At 39.4% G+C, this 14,689-nt stretch overlaps 2 protein-coding genes across 6 annotated transcripts in view; one reads left to right on the forward strand and one right to left on the reverse strand.

Moving 5' to 3' along the window:
• Positions 1-4,418: 4,418 nt before the first annotated feature.
• On the forward strand, positions 4,419-11,261 carry LOC113229471 (smad nuclear-interacting protein 1). Of its 2 annotated transcripts, XM_026463070.1 has the most exons (12): positions 4,419-4,803; positions 4,932-5,025; positions 5,817-5,957; positions 6,298-6,408; positions 6,886-6,971; positions 7,176-7,263; positions 7,339-7,425; positions 9,315-9,374; positions 9,482-9,676; positions 9,782-9,979; positions 10,085-10,299; positions 10,633-11,261. In XM_026463070.1, the coding sequence occupies exons 1-12, from the start codon at positions 4,434-4,436 to the stop codon at positions 10,878-10,880; spliced, it is 1,893 nt and encodes a 630-aa protein (XP_026318855.1). In that variant the 5' UTR covers positions 4,419-4,433; the 3' UTR covers positions 10,881-11,261. The 2 variants fall into 2 exon arrangements, with proteins under 2 accessions (XP_026318855.1, XP_026318856.1); XM_026463071.1 differs by lacking the exon at positions 6,298-6,408 and having other exon boundaries at positions 10,633-11,256.
• A 1,106-nt stretch (positions 11,262-12,367) lies between these two features.
• The window catches only part of LOC113229521 (proto-oncogene tyrosine-protein kinase ROS), a 35,537-nt gene continuing 33,215 nt past the window's right edge, over positions 12,368-14,689 (reverse strand). For 3 of the 4 annotated variants that reach the window (XM_026463146.1, XM_026463144.1, XM_026463147.1), the window contains 4 exons: positions 14,528-14,637; positions 14,096-14,259; positions 13,592-13,645; positions 12,368-13,102 (listed from right to left, as the gene is read on the reverse strand). In XM_026463146.1, the coding sequence (XP_026318931.1) occupies positions 12,696-13,102; positions 13,592-13,645; positions 14,096-14,259; positions 14,528-14,637 (735 nt within the window). In that variant the 3' untranslated portion in view covers positions 12,368-12,695. The remainder of the gene's footprint in view (positions 13,103-13,591; positions 13,646-14,095; positions 14,260-14,527; positions 14,638-14,689) is intronic. The other variant, XM_026463145.1, reaches the window with a different exon arrangement.

The raw sequence follows: 14,689 nt of genomic DNA on the forward strand, positions 1-14,689 counted from the left end.
CCGCAGACTGCCCTCCGGGGAGCCTCCACCCCATTTTTCAATGAGAGGGGCTCCCCGGACGGCAGCCTGATGGTGCTAATGGCATCTTCAAGCCACTGGAATGTGGCTGTGTCGTGGCACCACAATTTCAGGGACCCGTCACTAAAGACAGGTTTACCCCTGAATTGTGGGCCGACGTCCTCCTCGCCGCACTCCTCTGCTCCCTGGGCGAGACGCTCACATAGGGCCTCCTGAACCTTGTCGGCATCGGGGCTCCGTATGTAGCCGGTTTTTGCCGAGGTGATCACCGCCATCAGTTCTGGCTTGGTAGCCTCGGCGTACGTTCGTTGTTGGGCGGGCCTCTCAACCCTTTGCCGTTTATGCTCGCCTCTCGGAGATATGGTCTCGTCGAGTCGAGCACGTTTGGCATTGGTCGAGGGCCTCGGCGCGTTTACCGGTTTGTTACCATGAGGGAGGGGGGCCCTACCAGAGGGATGTGCGGCGGACCCAGCAGACCGCACTGGTGCAGTCCTCGGGCCACTTCCGTCATCCACTGGGGGCCTCGCCTCTCCCTCCTTCGGCTGTTGGTTGTTGGGGTTTTCACGGCGCTCGCGTTCCCTCAGACGACCTTTCTTATTATTGCCGGCAGGGCGTCCCCTGCTCCCACTGGGGGCTGGAGGTGGTCGCTCACCGTGGCCGCTTACCCCTTCCTTGCGGACGGGTGCTGTGGCCTTGAGTTTGGGTTTGCGACTCACCAGGGTCCACCCTGCTTCAAGAGCTGTGTTGGTGGGGTTCTGCGATGCAGAACCCGGTGTGTTCACGGGGGCCGCAGAACCCGAGGTTTGGGCCACTACCGCTACTGCTGAACTAGCACCAGCATCGGTGCTTGGCTGGCCTTGGGGTTTCCCCTTTGGCCTACCACTCACCGTAGGGCGCTGTTGTGTGTGTGTATGTGTTGTTGGGGCACTTTTGGGTTTCCCCTCCAGTACCACCGGTTTTGAGTGAATTAAAGTTTTGGAATGATCGTTATTGTCCATAGCAAAGTGTTCATTGTTCGCTCTCCTGATTTCCCACCCACCACGGAGCCCGCACCTTTGGGGATGTCCCATTCGGGACACCAGGATTATCAGGAGAGTATAGGTGCAGAAGGTAGGAGCTCATTGCGCGACATCGGGGGCTCGAAATGTGCGGCTGGCTGACTTGATCAAAGTCCGCCAGGTACTCCGCACATACTCACCCCGTCAGCATGGCCGAGTCCGTCCCCCCCACACCTCGCCGGTGGCCCTCTGACGGGACACATTGCCGTTTCCCTGTGTTGGCTAGTCACAGGGCTACTGTTTAGCATGAAATCAGGGCCAAAGAGGGCGTATTGCTTGCCGGGGTCTCCACCCCGCTCGGGCTCAGCCCCCCAGGATCCCTTCATCCCTGCGTACGGCGCTCAACTGCGTAGGCATGAACGCAGGAGGGTGTAAATTAAGACCGCCCACCACTTGCCATGGTCCACCCCCAGAGACACATGGCCGGGCCGTGTTGATCGCTTCGCGCCCTCACTGGCAAGACTCAAATTGAAGCCGAGAGTTGTCAGTGTTGGCCCCAGGGTGTACCGGCTACATCCTTGGGCGTTCTGTGACAACGTGTTATCGCAGAATGTTCAAGAACTTCGCACGCGTGGAGGTGGAACAACTAACACACCCCTTCCGTCGATAGCGTAATGTGGCGGTGCACCGTCATGCTGACAATAAAAAGCAGGATGGTTAATGAGGGCTAGCGGTACGTCGTCCATCAAATCAGAGACTATGCTTTGTAGCATATTGAGATAGGTGCCTCCGGTCAGCCGCCCCTCAATAAAATACGGCCCTAGAATTTTATCACCGACAATCCCGGTCCACACATTTGCACTAAAACGCACTTGGTGACGATACGACCGCCAATGTTCATTATGTTGGTTGTACAGCCCCACACGTGTGAATAGGGCTTCATCAGTCCATAAAATGACCGCATCGGGGTGTGCGATCAGCCACTCGCAGAAAACTCGACGAGGCAGCGCGTCTGCTTCATTTAGCGTTTGCACTTTTTGAAAGTGATAAGGGTGCAATCCAGAGGTGTTGAGCAGCTTCCACACAGCGTATTGGCTAACGTTGAACCGTCGAGCTGCATCACGTGTACTTCGTCTTGGATCTCTCTCGAAAAAATCGAAGATTTCGTCTTCGATTTCCACGAACAGTCGCGGCCTACCACGTCCTTGGGCGTGTGAAGGCGTCGTAAACTGGCCATGGTCTAAAAGCCTCTGTATGACATGCAGAAACGTTTGGCGGTTGGGGACTATAGGACTTGCTATTCCATAATTGCGAAGGCGAGGAATGCTCTCTGACTCGTATAGTCTCTGGGCTCCGTTTAGGCTTTCATCACTTATAAAATAGCACTTGACCATTTCAAAGTACTCGCGGTTTGTATACATAGTGACACGTGAATGCGTTTTCAATAGCGAGATAGCGTTGCACACACGTACGAAGCGCTACACGGACGTGTGACGACCATAGATCATCATATGTGACGACTGAAGTGACAGCCGCCAATAGCGCGGCCGGCGGCTGTAGCGGCATTTTGCTTTGATTGGCGTATGATTGAAGAATCCGCGCGGTTAGCGTATGGCATTCATTCATAGACGCATAGTCGTAGTAAATAATAATAGTGTAAATTGGTAACCAATTTTTGTCGAGTATTACTTCGGAATAAATATTTTCATTTTGAAAATAGACCTATCAATTTTTTTTCGAAAATAGAGTCTTTGACTAAAAAATCATTCTGTATAATACAGATTTATTATATCAATATAATAAGACGCCATAACTTCGTGAGCTAGACAAGGGTTCTAAAATTTTCAATTTGTATTGCCGATAAATATTACGTAGAGAATATACCTAATTATTAACTAGGTAATGATAAAGTTGGACATGCAATTTCAAATACTTTGGTTACCTTAGTTAAAGGTACCTGTCCAAAATATAACATTTTAAGTGTTTTTAATATATTTTTTAAATAAATCTTTTAGTAAATTAATAAAAAATATAATATTATATCGATATAAATACGTAGTGAACATGTGTGATTATTAGGATTCTATGGGTCGTATTCTAGAACTCTACTCAATGCTCAAGTCAGGATTTGAGTATGGTTTAAAGCACTCGAAATCATACTCAAGTCCCTGCCATTAGGGTCGTATTTCCAGTGTTTATGTTTCCAGTGCAATCCTGACCAATAGAATTATAAATAACAGATTCGCGTTAGAATTTTCGCTATGTTGCCGCTCTGACCACGTAACGTAACGTAATAGTATGAGCAAATGATGAGTAGGTAACCCTGCGACTTCACGCACACATTCGCGCGTGTGCAGATAGCGCCTTGCTGTATGTAGTAGTAGTAGGTGAATAATTTTGGACCGTTGTATGGAATGTCCGGGGTGTGACTCAGAGTCGTATTACAGAACTCTACTCAATGCTCAAGTTAGGATTTGAGCAGACTTGAGTAAGATTTCAAGTACTGGAAATACGACCCTAATGGCACGGACTTGAGTATGATTTCTAGTGCTTTAAATTATACTCAAGTCCTGACTTGAACATTGAGTAGAGTTCTAGAATACGACACTAGAATACGACTCAGAGAGTGTATGATCTATGGTGTGACTGTAGCCAAAGGTTTTTTTCACTGCAATTTTTAAATATCGTTTTTCTACAAGTATATTTATAATTCACGCTAAATAAACTTTAAAAGTTATTTCTAAACGTAGAACACAATATGAGCTTTCGAATTACAAAATACTTTATTCTGGAAATTCCACTAATCACGAATTCAAAGTTATTATTCAAAGTGATAGAATATAATGTGATTTAAGTGAAAGTGAAACATAAATATAGACTCCGCTTAAAAGACTATTTAATAAACCTAAATAAGTGAACTAAGTTATTTAAAACAAAGTGGAAACATAATGTATTACAATTTAGAACTACAATGGCAAATATTACTGAGGAACCCGATAATTAAACGAAGACATGGCTCAAAGGACTTGCATACAAGCCAAAACTATTAAAAAATGAGCTTTCGAAATTATATTTTTCCAATTTTTCAAATGTTTCCAATTTTGAGTGTATGCGTCATTAATTATATATACTTGTTATTATTATTATAACGCACATCGTCTGAAATTTTTCAGAAATTACCCGCGGTAAAAAAAGAACTATTTTTAAAAGTTATTGTGAGGTTGGTAGCGGTGAAATGCATAGACAAGGTTATAGAATTATCATGAAGTTAACGCGTGTGAAGTGAGACGCTTATCATTTCTATAATTTCATGATCATTCATCATATCGTTCGTTCGTTCTTTTCTGTGATGGTGGATGCTTCATCAGTAAGGAATTAATTTTGTTGAAATTAAAAATTAAATAAAGCTCCAATACAATGAAATCCAAGAAACGCCACCAGTCGTCTTCAGAGGAATCTGAAGAAACTGAAGAAAGCGTGAAATCGAGCAGCTCTTCTGGTAGCGATAGTGATATTTCGTCTGTATCGGATCACCGGCACAAGAAAAAAAGAAAACGCGCTGATTCTTCAGAATCTGAAAGCGAATCCGATGAACAAAAACGTACGAAGAAGCGTAAGCACAAGAAGAAAAAGAAGAAGCACGGTAAAAAGAAGCGACGCACAGATTCCGTACACGAAAGCATTTCTGCGGAGGAGATTTCCATAAGCGAAGGCGAAATCGCGAAAAAGAAGCGGAAACACAAGCACAAAAATTCTAAACGTGCTCGAAGCTCCTCTCACAGCGAAGGTAAAGAATCACTTAGAAATAAATTCAACGGAGTTTACAATACGCACCATTGACACGTAATTGCCTAAATTTTATCTACAATACACTAATGAAGCTATTAGTGAACCCCCAAAAATTAATGTTTTCAGAGGAGGACCGCGGCGACAGACGCCTACATAGCGTGGTAAAGGAACGTCGAGCGTCTTCTGATGAAGGCAGCCAGCCTTCACGTACTTATTACCAGTAAGAATATTGAAGCATATCAGAATTATTTTTTTTTTGTCAGTATTACAGATATAGACAAATTTGGTAGGAGTAGTACCCTTTGTCTTTCTTAAGATTGCTAAAAATAATAGCTGAGTGTCTCTTGCTATTTATCTTCTGTGTACGAGCAGTTAAAATTCTTCTAACACTCGCAGTTGTATGTATGAACAGACTTGCGTCTGCATACAATACTTATGTTATGACAGAGAATTAAAAAGTAGTGATGAAGGTCATTCTCCGCCCCTCCCTAGTGTTAGAAACCGCACTGTGCCTCTCATGTTGACATAGACGGAACAGCGAGAAGTCTGTCAGTGAGTTGTCCACTAAGGAGGATTTTGGTGTTTAAATTTCGAATTTTCAATAAAATCCAATTTCATTAAAGATTATTTAAAGACTTTTCTTATAAGAAAAGGAAATAGGTAATTTATGGTAGAGTAATTCACATATTGTGTTGTTATTTGACTTGATTTAACTAAACTGATCATATTTATGGTTGTTTTAATATTTAAGGAATAAAATCATAATATTTACATAAGATAATGATCATATTATTTACATATTATTATACAAAGGCACTGTGCATGTTAAACCAGATAATAAATAGTTCAAAGAAGTGATGGATTAACCTACCACTTCGTGCATAAATTTGTGTGAGTGCAGACAGCAACTTGATGTATGTAGTACTAGTAGTAGGTAAATAAGTGTCTACTGCTGTAATGAATGTCCGGAGTGTGCTTATGATTTGTATAAATATTTAATGTCAATTATAGGAGAGAATACCGCCAATCAGGTTCGGGTGAGGAATGCAACAGAGAACGGGAAGTTGAGAGATTCTATCGCGGTTCAAGCAAGGAGCGGAGGAGCCAGTATCAGCAGCAGGAACAGTACCATTATGAGAAACGAGGAGATAGGTATTATAAATCATTATTGCAATCAGACTTAACTTTTTTGTTATAAAATAACAATCCTTCAAATCATATTAACATATAGTATGTTGTACTAAACACAGAATCACTGTAACAAATTGATTGTGACATAGAAAGGTTTACTTTTTTATTTACCCTGTAAAGAACTTGGTACACTGGGTATTATTACTATATATATGTATATATATATAAAGCTTGTAATATATAGATTAACCTAGACAGATATTCAAGAATTAACAATTTTTATTATTAGGAGATGAAATAATATGAAACAAAAGAAATGTATGTGTTATAACAACCTATCAGAAACATAAATGCATTACAGATATGCATCATATCAAGACAAAATTTATAAACAAAGATATGACCAAAGAACTCAGTATAGTAACCCTGAGGATTATGAGCGGAGACAAAAAGAGTATGATGAATACAGAAGGTACTATTACTGTTATCAACAAATCATCACTGTCATATTTCCAATATTTCTGCTTTTCACATAATGTTGATATTTTACTCATTTACCACATCATTATAGGTACAAAATAAGCAATCCCAAAATGTGCACTGGCCATAATAAAAGTGATCAATTCAGGGATGGGATGTTCTGAGAAATAGAAATTTCACAAATTGGACTATTTGGAATTAACATTTTGTACCTACACAATGAAATCCATACACCATTTATTGCTTAGATCTCACGTATATCAACTCGCATGCTAAGGCTATAAAAAGGTTCAAAGCACTCTTTAAAAATATATTGATGCGATTCACTTGTACTTATGAATTTTATGAAAAGTATTTGTTCAACCTGTGCACCTAACTAACTCAAGTGCTTCTTTTTAACCTTTTTATTGAAATTTATTGCATTAGATCCTTTAACATTATCTTGAAGTTATTATAAAAATTGTTGTAGGCACCAAAGATATGAAGATCGCAAACCGCCAGAGGAATATCAGAGCCGGTCCAGGGAAGAGTACCATTCCAAAGAAGAAGGAAGAGGTATTATTACTTTGTTCAAAAAATTTATTACAGATAACATTTGTCCAATGATGTTTAATGCCTCATATAGCACATCACATTTAAGTTGTATGACTATTGTGTTTATGAGAATGAAGTTCACATTCTACATTTGATTTATAGTAAATTGTTCCTGACAAATGAATTATATGATAGTATGTGTATAAGTTATTAATTCTCCTCTAGGTTACAATCCCAATCGTCATAACCAATATGAAGAAAGAAGTGGGCCCAGACGGCGAGATTACGAGGAAGGTAGAGACTACCGTGAAAGGTAAGTTCTTTAAAATTATAAATCATGTTTTGTGCCGCAATTACTTGTAAGCAAATACCCGTATTGTTTGTACAGGCGGGCGCCACCCGAGCCAGGACACTACCGTGAAAAAGAGTATCCAGACAAGCGGGAAAAATATCAAGAGAGATTCGCAACAGATAGGTATGTTTTTTTGTAATAATAATTTGTATTTAAATAGTTTAAGACAGAAGTTTATAATAACAATTATTCAACTTGCTATCACTAAACTTGTTAATCAGGTTGTCTACAAATACATATGTGTAGTCAGATGTAATATAAGGTCACTGCATGAGTGTGCTGACGTCCTGGTCGGTGGTTCCGCGTCGTTAAATGACTGTATTTATTTTTACAGTGACATCTCTACAGAAAATTATAATGAGTTTGGTCAGAACGTGTTGCGGTCGCAAAGATATTTTACTATTTGCACTTTAGATGATTACCAATCTAGGCATGTATGAACCTAGCTTTAACATCTGTTACGAAATTCGAACAGAAAATGATTCCTTTGTGGATCTAGCAGAGAAATGACCAAAGGTTGATTTCGCGTCGGTGTAATGAATAATTTTATAAAGGTATACTCCACAGGGCTCAAAGGCTCTCCCATACAGACATGAATGGTTTTTGATACTTATTCGAGAATTTTTTACGTGTTTGAACGTCATTTAATGGAAAACATTGCACACAAGCACATTGAATATATTTAAAAATAATCTAAAACCAGAGATGTGTTTCCATTGACAATATTCACGGCAAATTAGAACATCGGTGAAATTCTGACACTTTAGCCAACTGAAGATAATTAGAAGCCGTAAAATTAATAATTACTATAGATTCACATTTTACCAAAGGAATATTGTATAATGGCATTATAAAACATTCTGAAGATATAAATACCATTGAGACATACTCGTAAAGGAAAATATTTTTTATCAAAACAACTTTTATGTGAAGGAAATAATTATTTCTAACTACAATACAACAAAGAAGAATGGACTTGAATAGTTATTGTAACACTTGAAGATACGGAAGAAATGGGCGCTATTTTATTGTCGAAATTATTTTCTGGATTACACGCAGAATCATCGGCATTAGGATAATATAGTCGCTCTAAGGTGAAGTGTAAACAGATTCAATAAATATAAGTAATACAATGTATGAAAAACAGTCATAATTCACGAGGAACAACTACTACTTTGTTATTTCATACCAGATTGAAGGACTGAAAAGAAACCTAATGACGAAGGAATCTATGAATTATTAATGTCAATAATTGTAAAATTAACAGACAAGAATTTATAACACACTGAAAGAGGCACATGGTTTGTGCCTCACATAAAAGATGCCTTTCCATGAAAATAAACACGTGGCGATGTTTAACAATCAGAATTTATCTATCAATAAGGATTAAACAGGATGTCTTCAATTTATAGATAATTTCTAATTATCGTAGTATTGCTACACAAGACCATATCATTACATTACAAGATTGTGACATTGTGAAAATTTTTTATCGTGAATGGTTTTATTATATTGGAACATTTACTAGAGCACCCTTAAAAATTGCTTACAAAGCAATGTACAGATAATACAACTTGCAAAGATCGATAAATCCACGACCGGATATATTTTTATAGGTAACATGATCTTCATCAAATCAGCGTATTTAACTCAAGAAACGGTAAGTGTATGATCTATCGGAGTGCCAAAGTAAGATACAACGCGTTGGATGTAACTTTGACGGTTATCTTTATTGCTAATATTTTTTTAAAACTGCAAGTTTGTGATTGGATCCGAGCTGTTCGAAAAATACCAGAATATGCTAAAAATATGTTTGATTTACCCATTTCGCTTTTGTACAAAGAAAGTTGAAAGAAATTTGTTGAATGTGTTAAAAACTCCCATCCTGTCTTTAAAAAAATAAAGTTCTTTTCACGCTGGTTGCTTCAATATACAATCAATTTATTACCTGAATATATTTACATAAACTGGTGTGTTACAAATTTTTAGTGTAAATTTATTATCGCTCACAGGCCTCGTGACATGCATCGGGAGCGGCCGAGCAGACCGGAGAAACCTGGTCCCCCTCGAAGGTCAGTCTCCTGCATAGCCAGATTTAAAAGGCGTTGGTGTTTAGCAGGAAAAAATTGTAATATTCTGCAAGGATACAGAACAAAATGATTTAATTGACATGTTCCAGGGAGCAAACCAGATCCCGAAGTCCCGACGATCGATACAGGGAGCGCACCAAACGCCCAGAAAACCGTGAAGAGAAGGAAGAACGTTTCCGCCGAGACGATCGTCGCGGCGATGACCGCCGTCCTGGTAGGAGCGACGAGCGGCCCGAAGACGCTAGACCTAAATTTGACCCTAGACCTAGGGAACGGAAGAGCAGGTGTGTATTTGTTTCTATCGTTACTTTGTTTCGCTTCAATGTATTTATCAGATTCTTTTATAATTCAAAAATCAGCATTAGCAGTTAAAGATTTGCGCTTTCTAGATTCGCCCCAGAAGATAACAAAGAATACAATTGGGGCAAAACTGAAGTAAAGAAAGAAGGCGGTGATGCACCGGACGACAAGGAGAAGCCAAACTTCGGGCTGTCTGGCAAACTCACAGCCGATGCTAACACTGTCAACGGCGTCGTTATCAAATACACCGAGCCCGACGACGCTAAGCAGCCTAAGAGGAGATGGAGGTAAGTCGCTACAAATACACCGCACTAGCAAAATGAGTTGAAGGCAAAGAACACCAGCTACGTAACCAAATAATGTAACCGGCTAAGACGAGAGTGTGTTTTCAGATTCTATCCGTTCAAAGGAGACAAAGCGCTGCCAATCCTTTACATCCACCGCCAGTCGGCATTCCTCATAGGCCGCGACAAGAAGGTGTGCGACATCCACCTGGAGCACCCGTCGATCAGCAAGCAGCACGCGGCGCTGCAGTACCGCGCCACGCCCTTCACGCGCCCCGACGGCACGCAGGGCCGGCGCGTGCGCCCCTACGTCATTGATCTCGGTACGGCTTCATTCCTGGACTGAGCTAGCTATGTGTCATATACCCACGTGAACTTGGGAAAACCTAGTTTACATTTTTTGAATAATATTATGAAACGACACAACTTAGTACTTTTGGAGGGTTTTAGTGGGCATAACAACTAGTTGTGTAATATTATAAACTCGTTAGCATTTTCGTTTTATTTGTGTCAAATATAAATTGTCAAAATTATAATCAGTACAATTTTTCATACTTTCATTTCACTCCCAAGTATTGTACATATTTTGTCGTATGTTAAATGAAAAATGCATTACTAAGTTAACCAAACATTGATGTAATTTATTTATTTCACAGAATCGGCAAATGGTACGTTCGTGAATAACAAGAAAATCGAACCACGTCGTTACGTCGAACTGCTCGAAAGAGATGTGGTCAAGTTCGGATTCTCACAGCGAGAATACGTCCTACTTCACGAGAATAGCAAAGATGATGCTCAAGACGATGACCATCAGGAACCTGCTATCGGGAGCAATGTCACAACTACTGATCAGATTAAACATGACAAACGCGTGAAGCAAGAAGTCGCAGAGGACGGCGAGTAGGTTAACATTATTATTTGTAGTGAATCGACTTTTGACATTTGAGGAACTCGTATTATGTTTTATTTTAGAAAGTTACAAATGTAACAAAACATTTTTTTTTTAGAATTATTTATCGTTGGTAAGTAAGAATATGATTTCTTTGCAAAGTAATAAAATAAGATTTATTTACGTTGGTTCGAGTTATTTTTTTGTTCTTCAGAATATAAATGTCCCACAACGGATATGGAGTTCCTCAAATATAATGTACATAATATCTATGTGTAATTTTATTTTTTATTTCATGTAACTTGCGGTATAATTGAGGCATTTTTGACATATTTTGTCATTCTTAGTTGTTTAAATTAGAAATAGGAAGTTTTTTGTTCACTTGATTAGAAAATAGCAAATGAAACAAGTAAAATCTTTCAAGATAAGTTATTTTTTTATTTAAATAGTATCCTTACAATAAATGCATTATTTTGTCCATAACTGTAGGGCTAGCACGAAAGGGCGCGACTTGCGCGAGAGCGACAAAAGGCGTGAGATAGTGTTATTCTCGCATAAGGATCTCGCGCTTTACGCCTCTCGCGCAAGTCACGCTCTATCATGCAAGCCTTACTGTTGTACTTTTCGTAAAATCGTTCACAAAATTGGAGATTTAATGAGGAAAAACGATTAAGCTATTATAATATATTTTCAGGTATAAATTTATCTGTATAACTTTATCTACCCCCTACATGTCGAGCATATTCTCTATTAAGTGGTCGCGAAATATTCACAGCAGGGTTGTTGCGAATATCAGCATCCGGATCCGCGGATAATCTGCATAAGTTAAAATATCTGCATCAGCATTTAATCGATGCTGACATTCATTGCGGATGTTCGAGTCGTGATATGACCTAAAAGGCACGCTGAAATAATTTACAAACCTTCCAGAAACAGACTGCAAGCCGATTTAACTTTGATAAAATTCCAAAACGATTAAGTTAGGTAGTGCAGATTGATTGTTTTGTTAATAAATGTAACAAAATCATTGAAATGAAACTATTTTTCCGGATTTAAATTGCGTATATTAGCTTATTCAAACAAACCTATGTTTCGGTCCCATGGTCACAGTCAACCTGTAAAGGGCCCGAAAAGTCGGTTTGTATGAATATTCAAATATACACGATTTAAATCCGGAAAAATAGTTTCATTTCCTATGTGTGACAATCGCGGAAACCTAAGAACTCGAAAATCATTGAATTCACATTTTATTACAATACCAGAGAAAATGGAAAGTTTTTTCATGTAGATAGATTCAGTAAGGATGTACATTTTTCGCGTTTTGGAGGAGGAGAGTGAAGAGGTCCTCAATTCGACTTTTTTTGTATGTACGTTACGCGATAACTCCAGAATTTGTGAACCGATTTTGATGATTATTATTTTGTTGGAAAGACGGCACCTCAGTATTGGTCCCATTTAAATTTACTAACTAACAAACCAGGGGATGAATCCGGGTCGCGTATATACTTTCCGGTAACCGGTTTCAATAAAAGTTGGCAAATACATGTAGTTCCACGAACTTTTGAGGTTGTTTTTTTAGTACTCTATACTGAGATTGTTATTTTTAAATACATACAATCAGCATCCGCTCATATATAAAACACCTGCGACAGCAACAACCCTGATTCACAGATACAAAATACATTTCTCCCTATTACTTAAATAATATGTACATGATCATATATTTACATCTATCTATCTAATAAAATAAATAACTCGCGTGTAAAAAGACTTGAAGATCGGTGGAGTAATGTACAAATAGGTAAAAAGTCTAACTATCAATATCACAGTTCAAAATGGAGTCTTGAAAGTGTGTTTGTCGAAGTCCGTGTCGAGGGTTTTTTCTCGAGACGAGGTGGGCCGTGGCTCTTGTACGAAAGAGGACTGAATTCCTTCGCAGAGAGATGCACGTTTCATTATCCCGTTTCGTAGAGGGATTATAGTTGCGTTTGGTGGACGTGTGTGGGTTCTCAATGAATGGGTACGGTATATCGGTGGCTTGATCAGTCTGTTTGGAGCGACACCTATAATACTGTGTCTAGAGAATGGCAAATACGTCATAGGTGCTCTGGGGATCTCGTAACCGTCGTAAACAGTCCCAGCGCCAGAGTCACTGTCGTACATTAGTTCTAAGTATTTTGGCGTCCTTTGCGGGAGGAGTTGCGACGGCTCCATTTGTTGTTCTGGGTAGTCCTCGTCTGTAAAATGAAACGTGTATTTAAAATTAAATTGGCACAATCACATATATCTTTTTTGTTTTTAGGCTTTGCGCAATAACATCATATTTTTAGTAATATTCTGATTGCTCTTCACAATAGCTCGATGGCCTTACATAGAGCGTCCAGAAGTGGACGTTATAAGAAGCATATTCTGTACTTAAAACAGACAATTTCTTTTCTACGACCAATGTCTACGACTTAAAAAAATTGTAAAACAAAATTCTTTCTATACACAAAACTGTTAACCTGATTCTATGTGAATTGAAATAAATTGGAAAGATTAAGATTTTTATTTACAAGTTGTAGAACACAATGTGTTACTTGTGTTGTCCAGAATATGATCCATTTATGGCGACGACTTCATGGACAGCCTGTATATTATTTGTAACAGAGATTTGAACAGAAACATTAAAAATTGATCAGATCATATTTAAATTATATTTCGGTGGTAATGAATATGGAACAAACCTACGCAGGTGTTGTCATTCTCGTCCAGCAGGTAGGTGCGGTTGTCGACAGCGTCTGCATGCGGATGCGGCCCATGCACAATGCGTATACGTTTTGTTAATAAATCAGTCGAGTTGATAAGACGTTAGAAGGAAGCTTTACGAATGTTATGAAACCATCGCGTACTTAGGACGTGTATTTAAGGATCTTTACAAAGCCTTGTTTGATGATAGGTAACAATGTTTCAACCTACACTGTTTAATATTGTTTTGTGCAAAGAATCCGCGTGTCATCTAGTAGTTAATGTTTGGGATATTTGTCAGATCGTTTTACACGCCCTTAGAAAATTAGTGAGAATTATATGGATGGATTAAAATGCGTATCGTATGCATTAAACAGTATGTACAGTCAACATCACATCAAGTTTGACACTTTGGTTCAAAGGACCGCTCTTGTCGCAAGCGACATAGAATTTTTAAGTGTCACGTCTGACGTGTCCTGACCCTGTAAAAATAATATTCTTACCGTCTCCTAATAAAGTTAGATAGTGCGGTGCTGGCGTTGGCGTCGCAGTCAACGTAATGTTAGGTGACGTCTTGTCTTTCAGAGCAGTCACCACTTCTAGACAATGTCGGAATGATGGCCGACCTTCTGGAGAGTAACTCCAACATTTTTGAAGCAACTCGTAACTGTGGAAATTGGCAATTGATTAAAGCGATAAGGGGCCAAAGGCATCAACGGCTACGGACGTTTTATGCATACAAAAAAGACGCGCGTTTCGCGTCGGCCGGTCCGAGCGGTAGCGAAACGAGCAACATCTTCGCTTTTATTGCAAGGACTATAAGTTCTTTATGACCTGCTCGTCTCAAGCTTTATAATATGGGACGCCGTGTAGTTTATCTTGCTTGAACGTTATGGCCGAAAATTATTTCAATAAAGATCTTAAAAATGACTTACAAAACGGATGGGCAGTTAGGAGGTCGATCAGGTGTGCCTCCAGCCCGTACATAAGCAAGAACTTGACGATTTGTTCTCGCTGGATATGGTTGCTGACCTAAAGACAATACCTGTAACATGGTAATGAAACTTTACACAAAGGACATCCAAGTGTTGTAGTAC

This window comes from Hyposmocoma kahamanoa, unplaced genomic scaffold (assembly GCF_003589595.1).
Source record: "Hyposmocoma kahamanoa isolate Upper Pololo Valley unplaced genomic scaffold, ASM358959v1 62, whole genome shotgun sequence".
In the NCBI taxonomy this organism is placed as follows: domain Eukaryota; kingdom Metazoa; phylum Arthropoda; class Insecta; order Lepidoptera; family Cosmopterigidae; genus Hyposmocoma; species Hyposmocoma kahamanoa.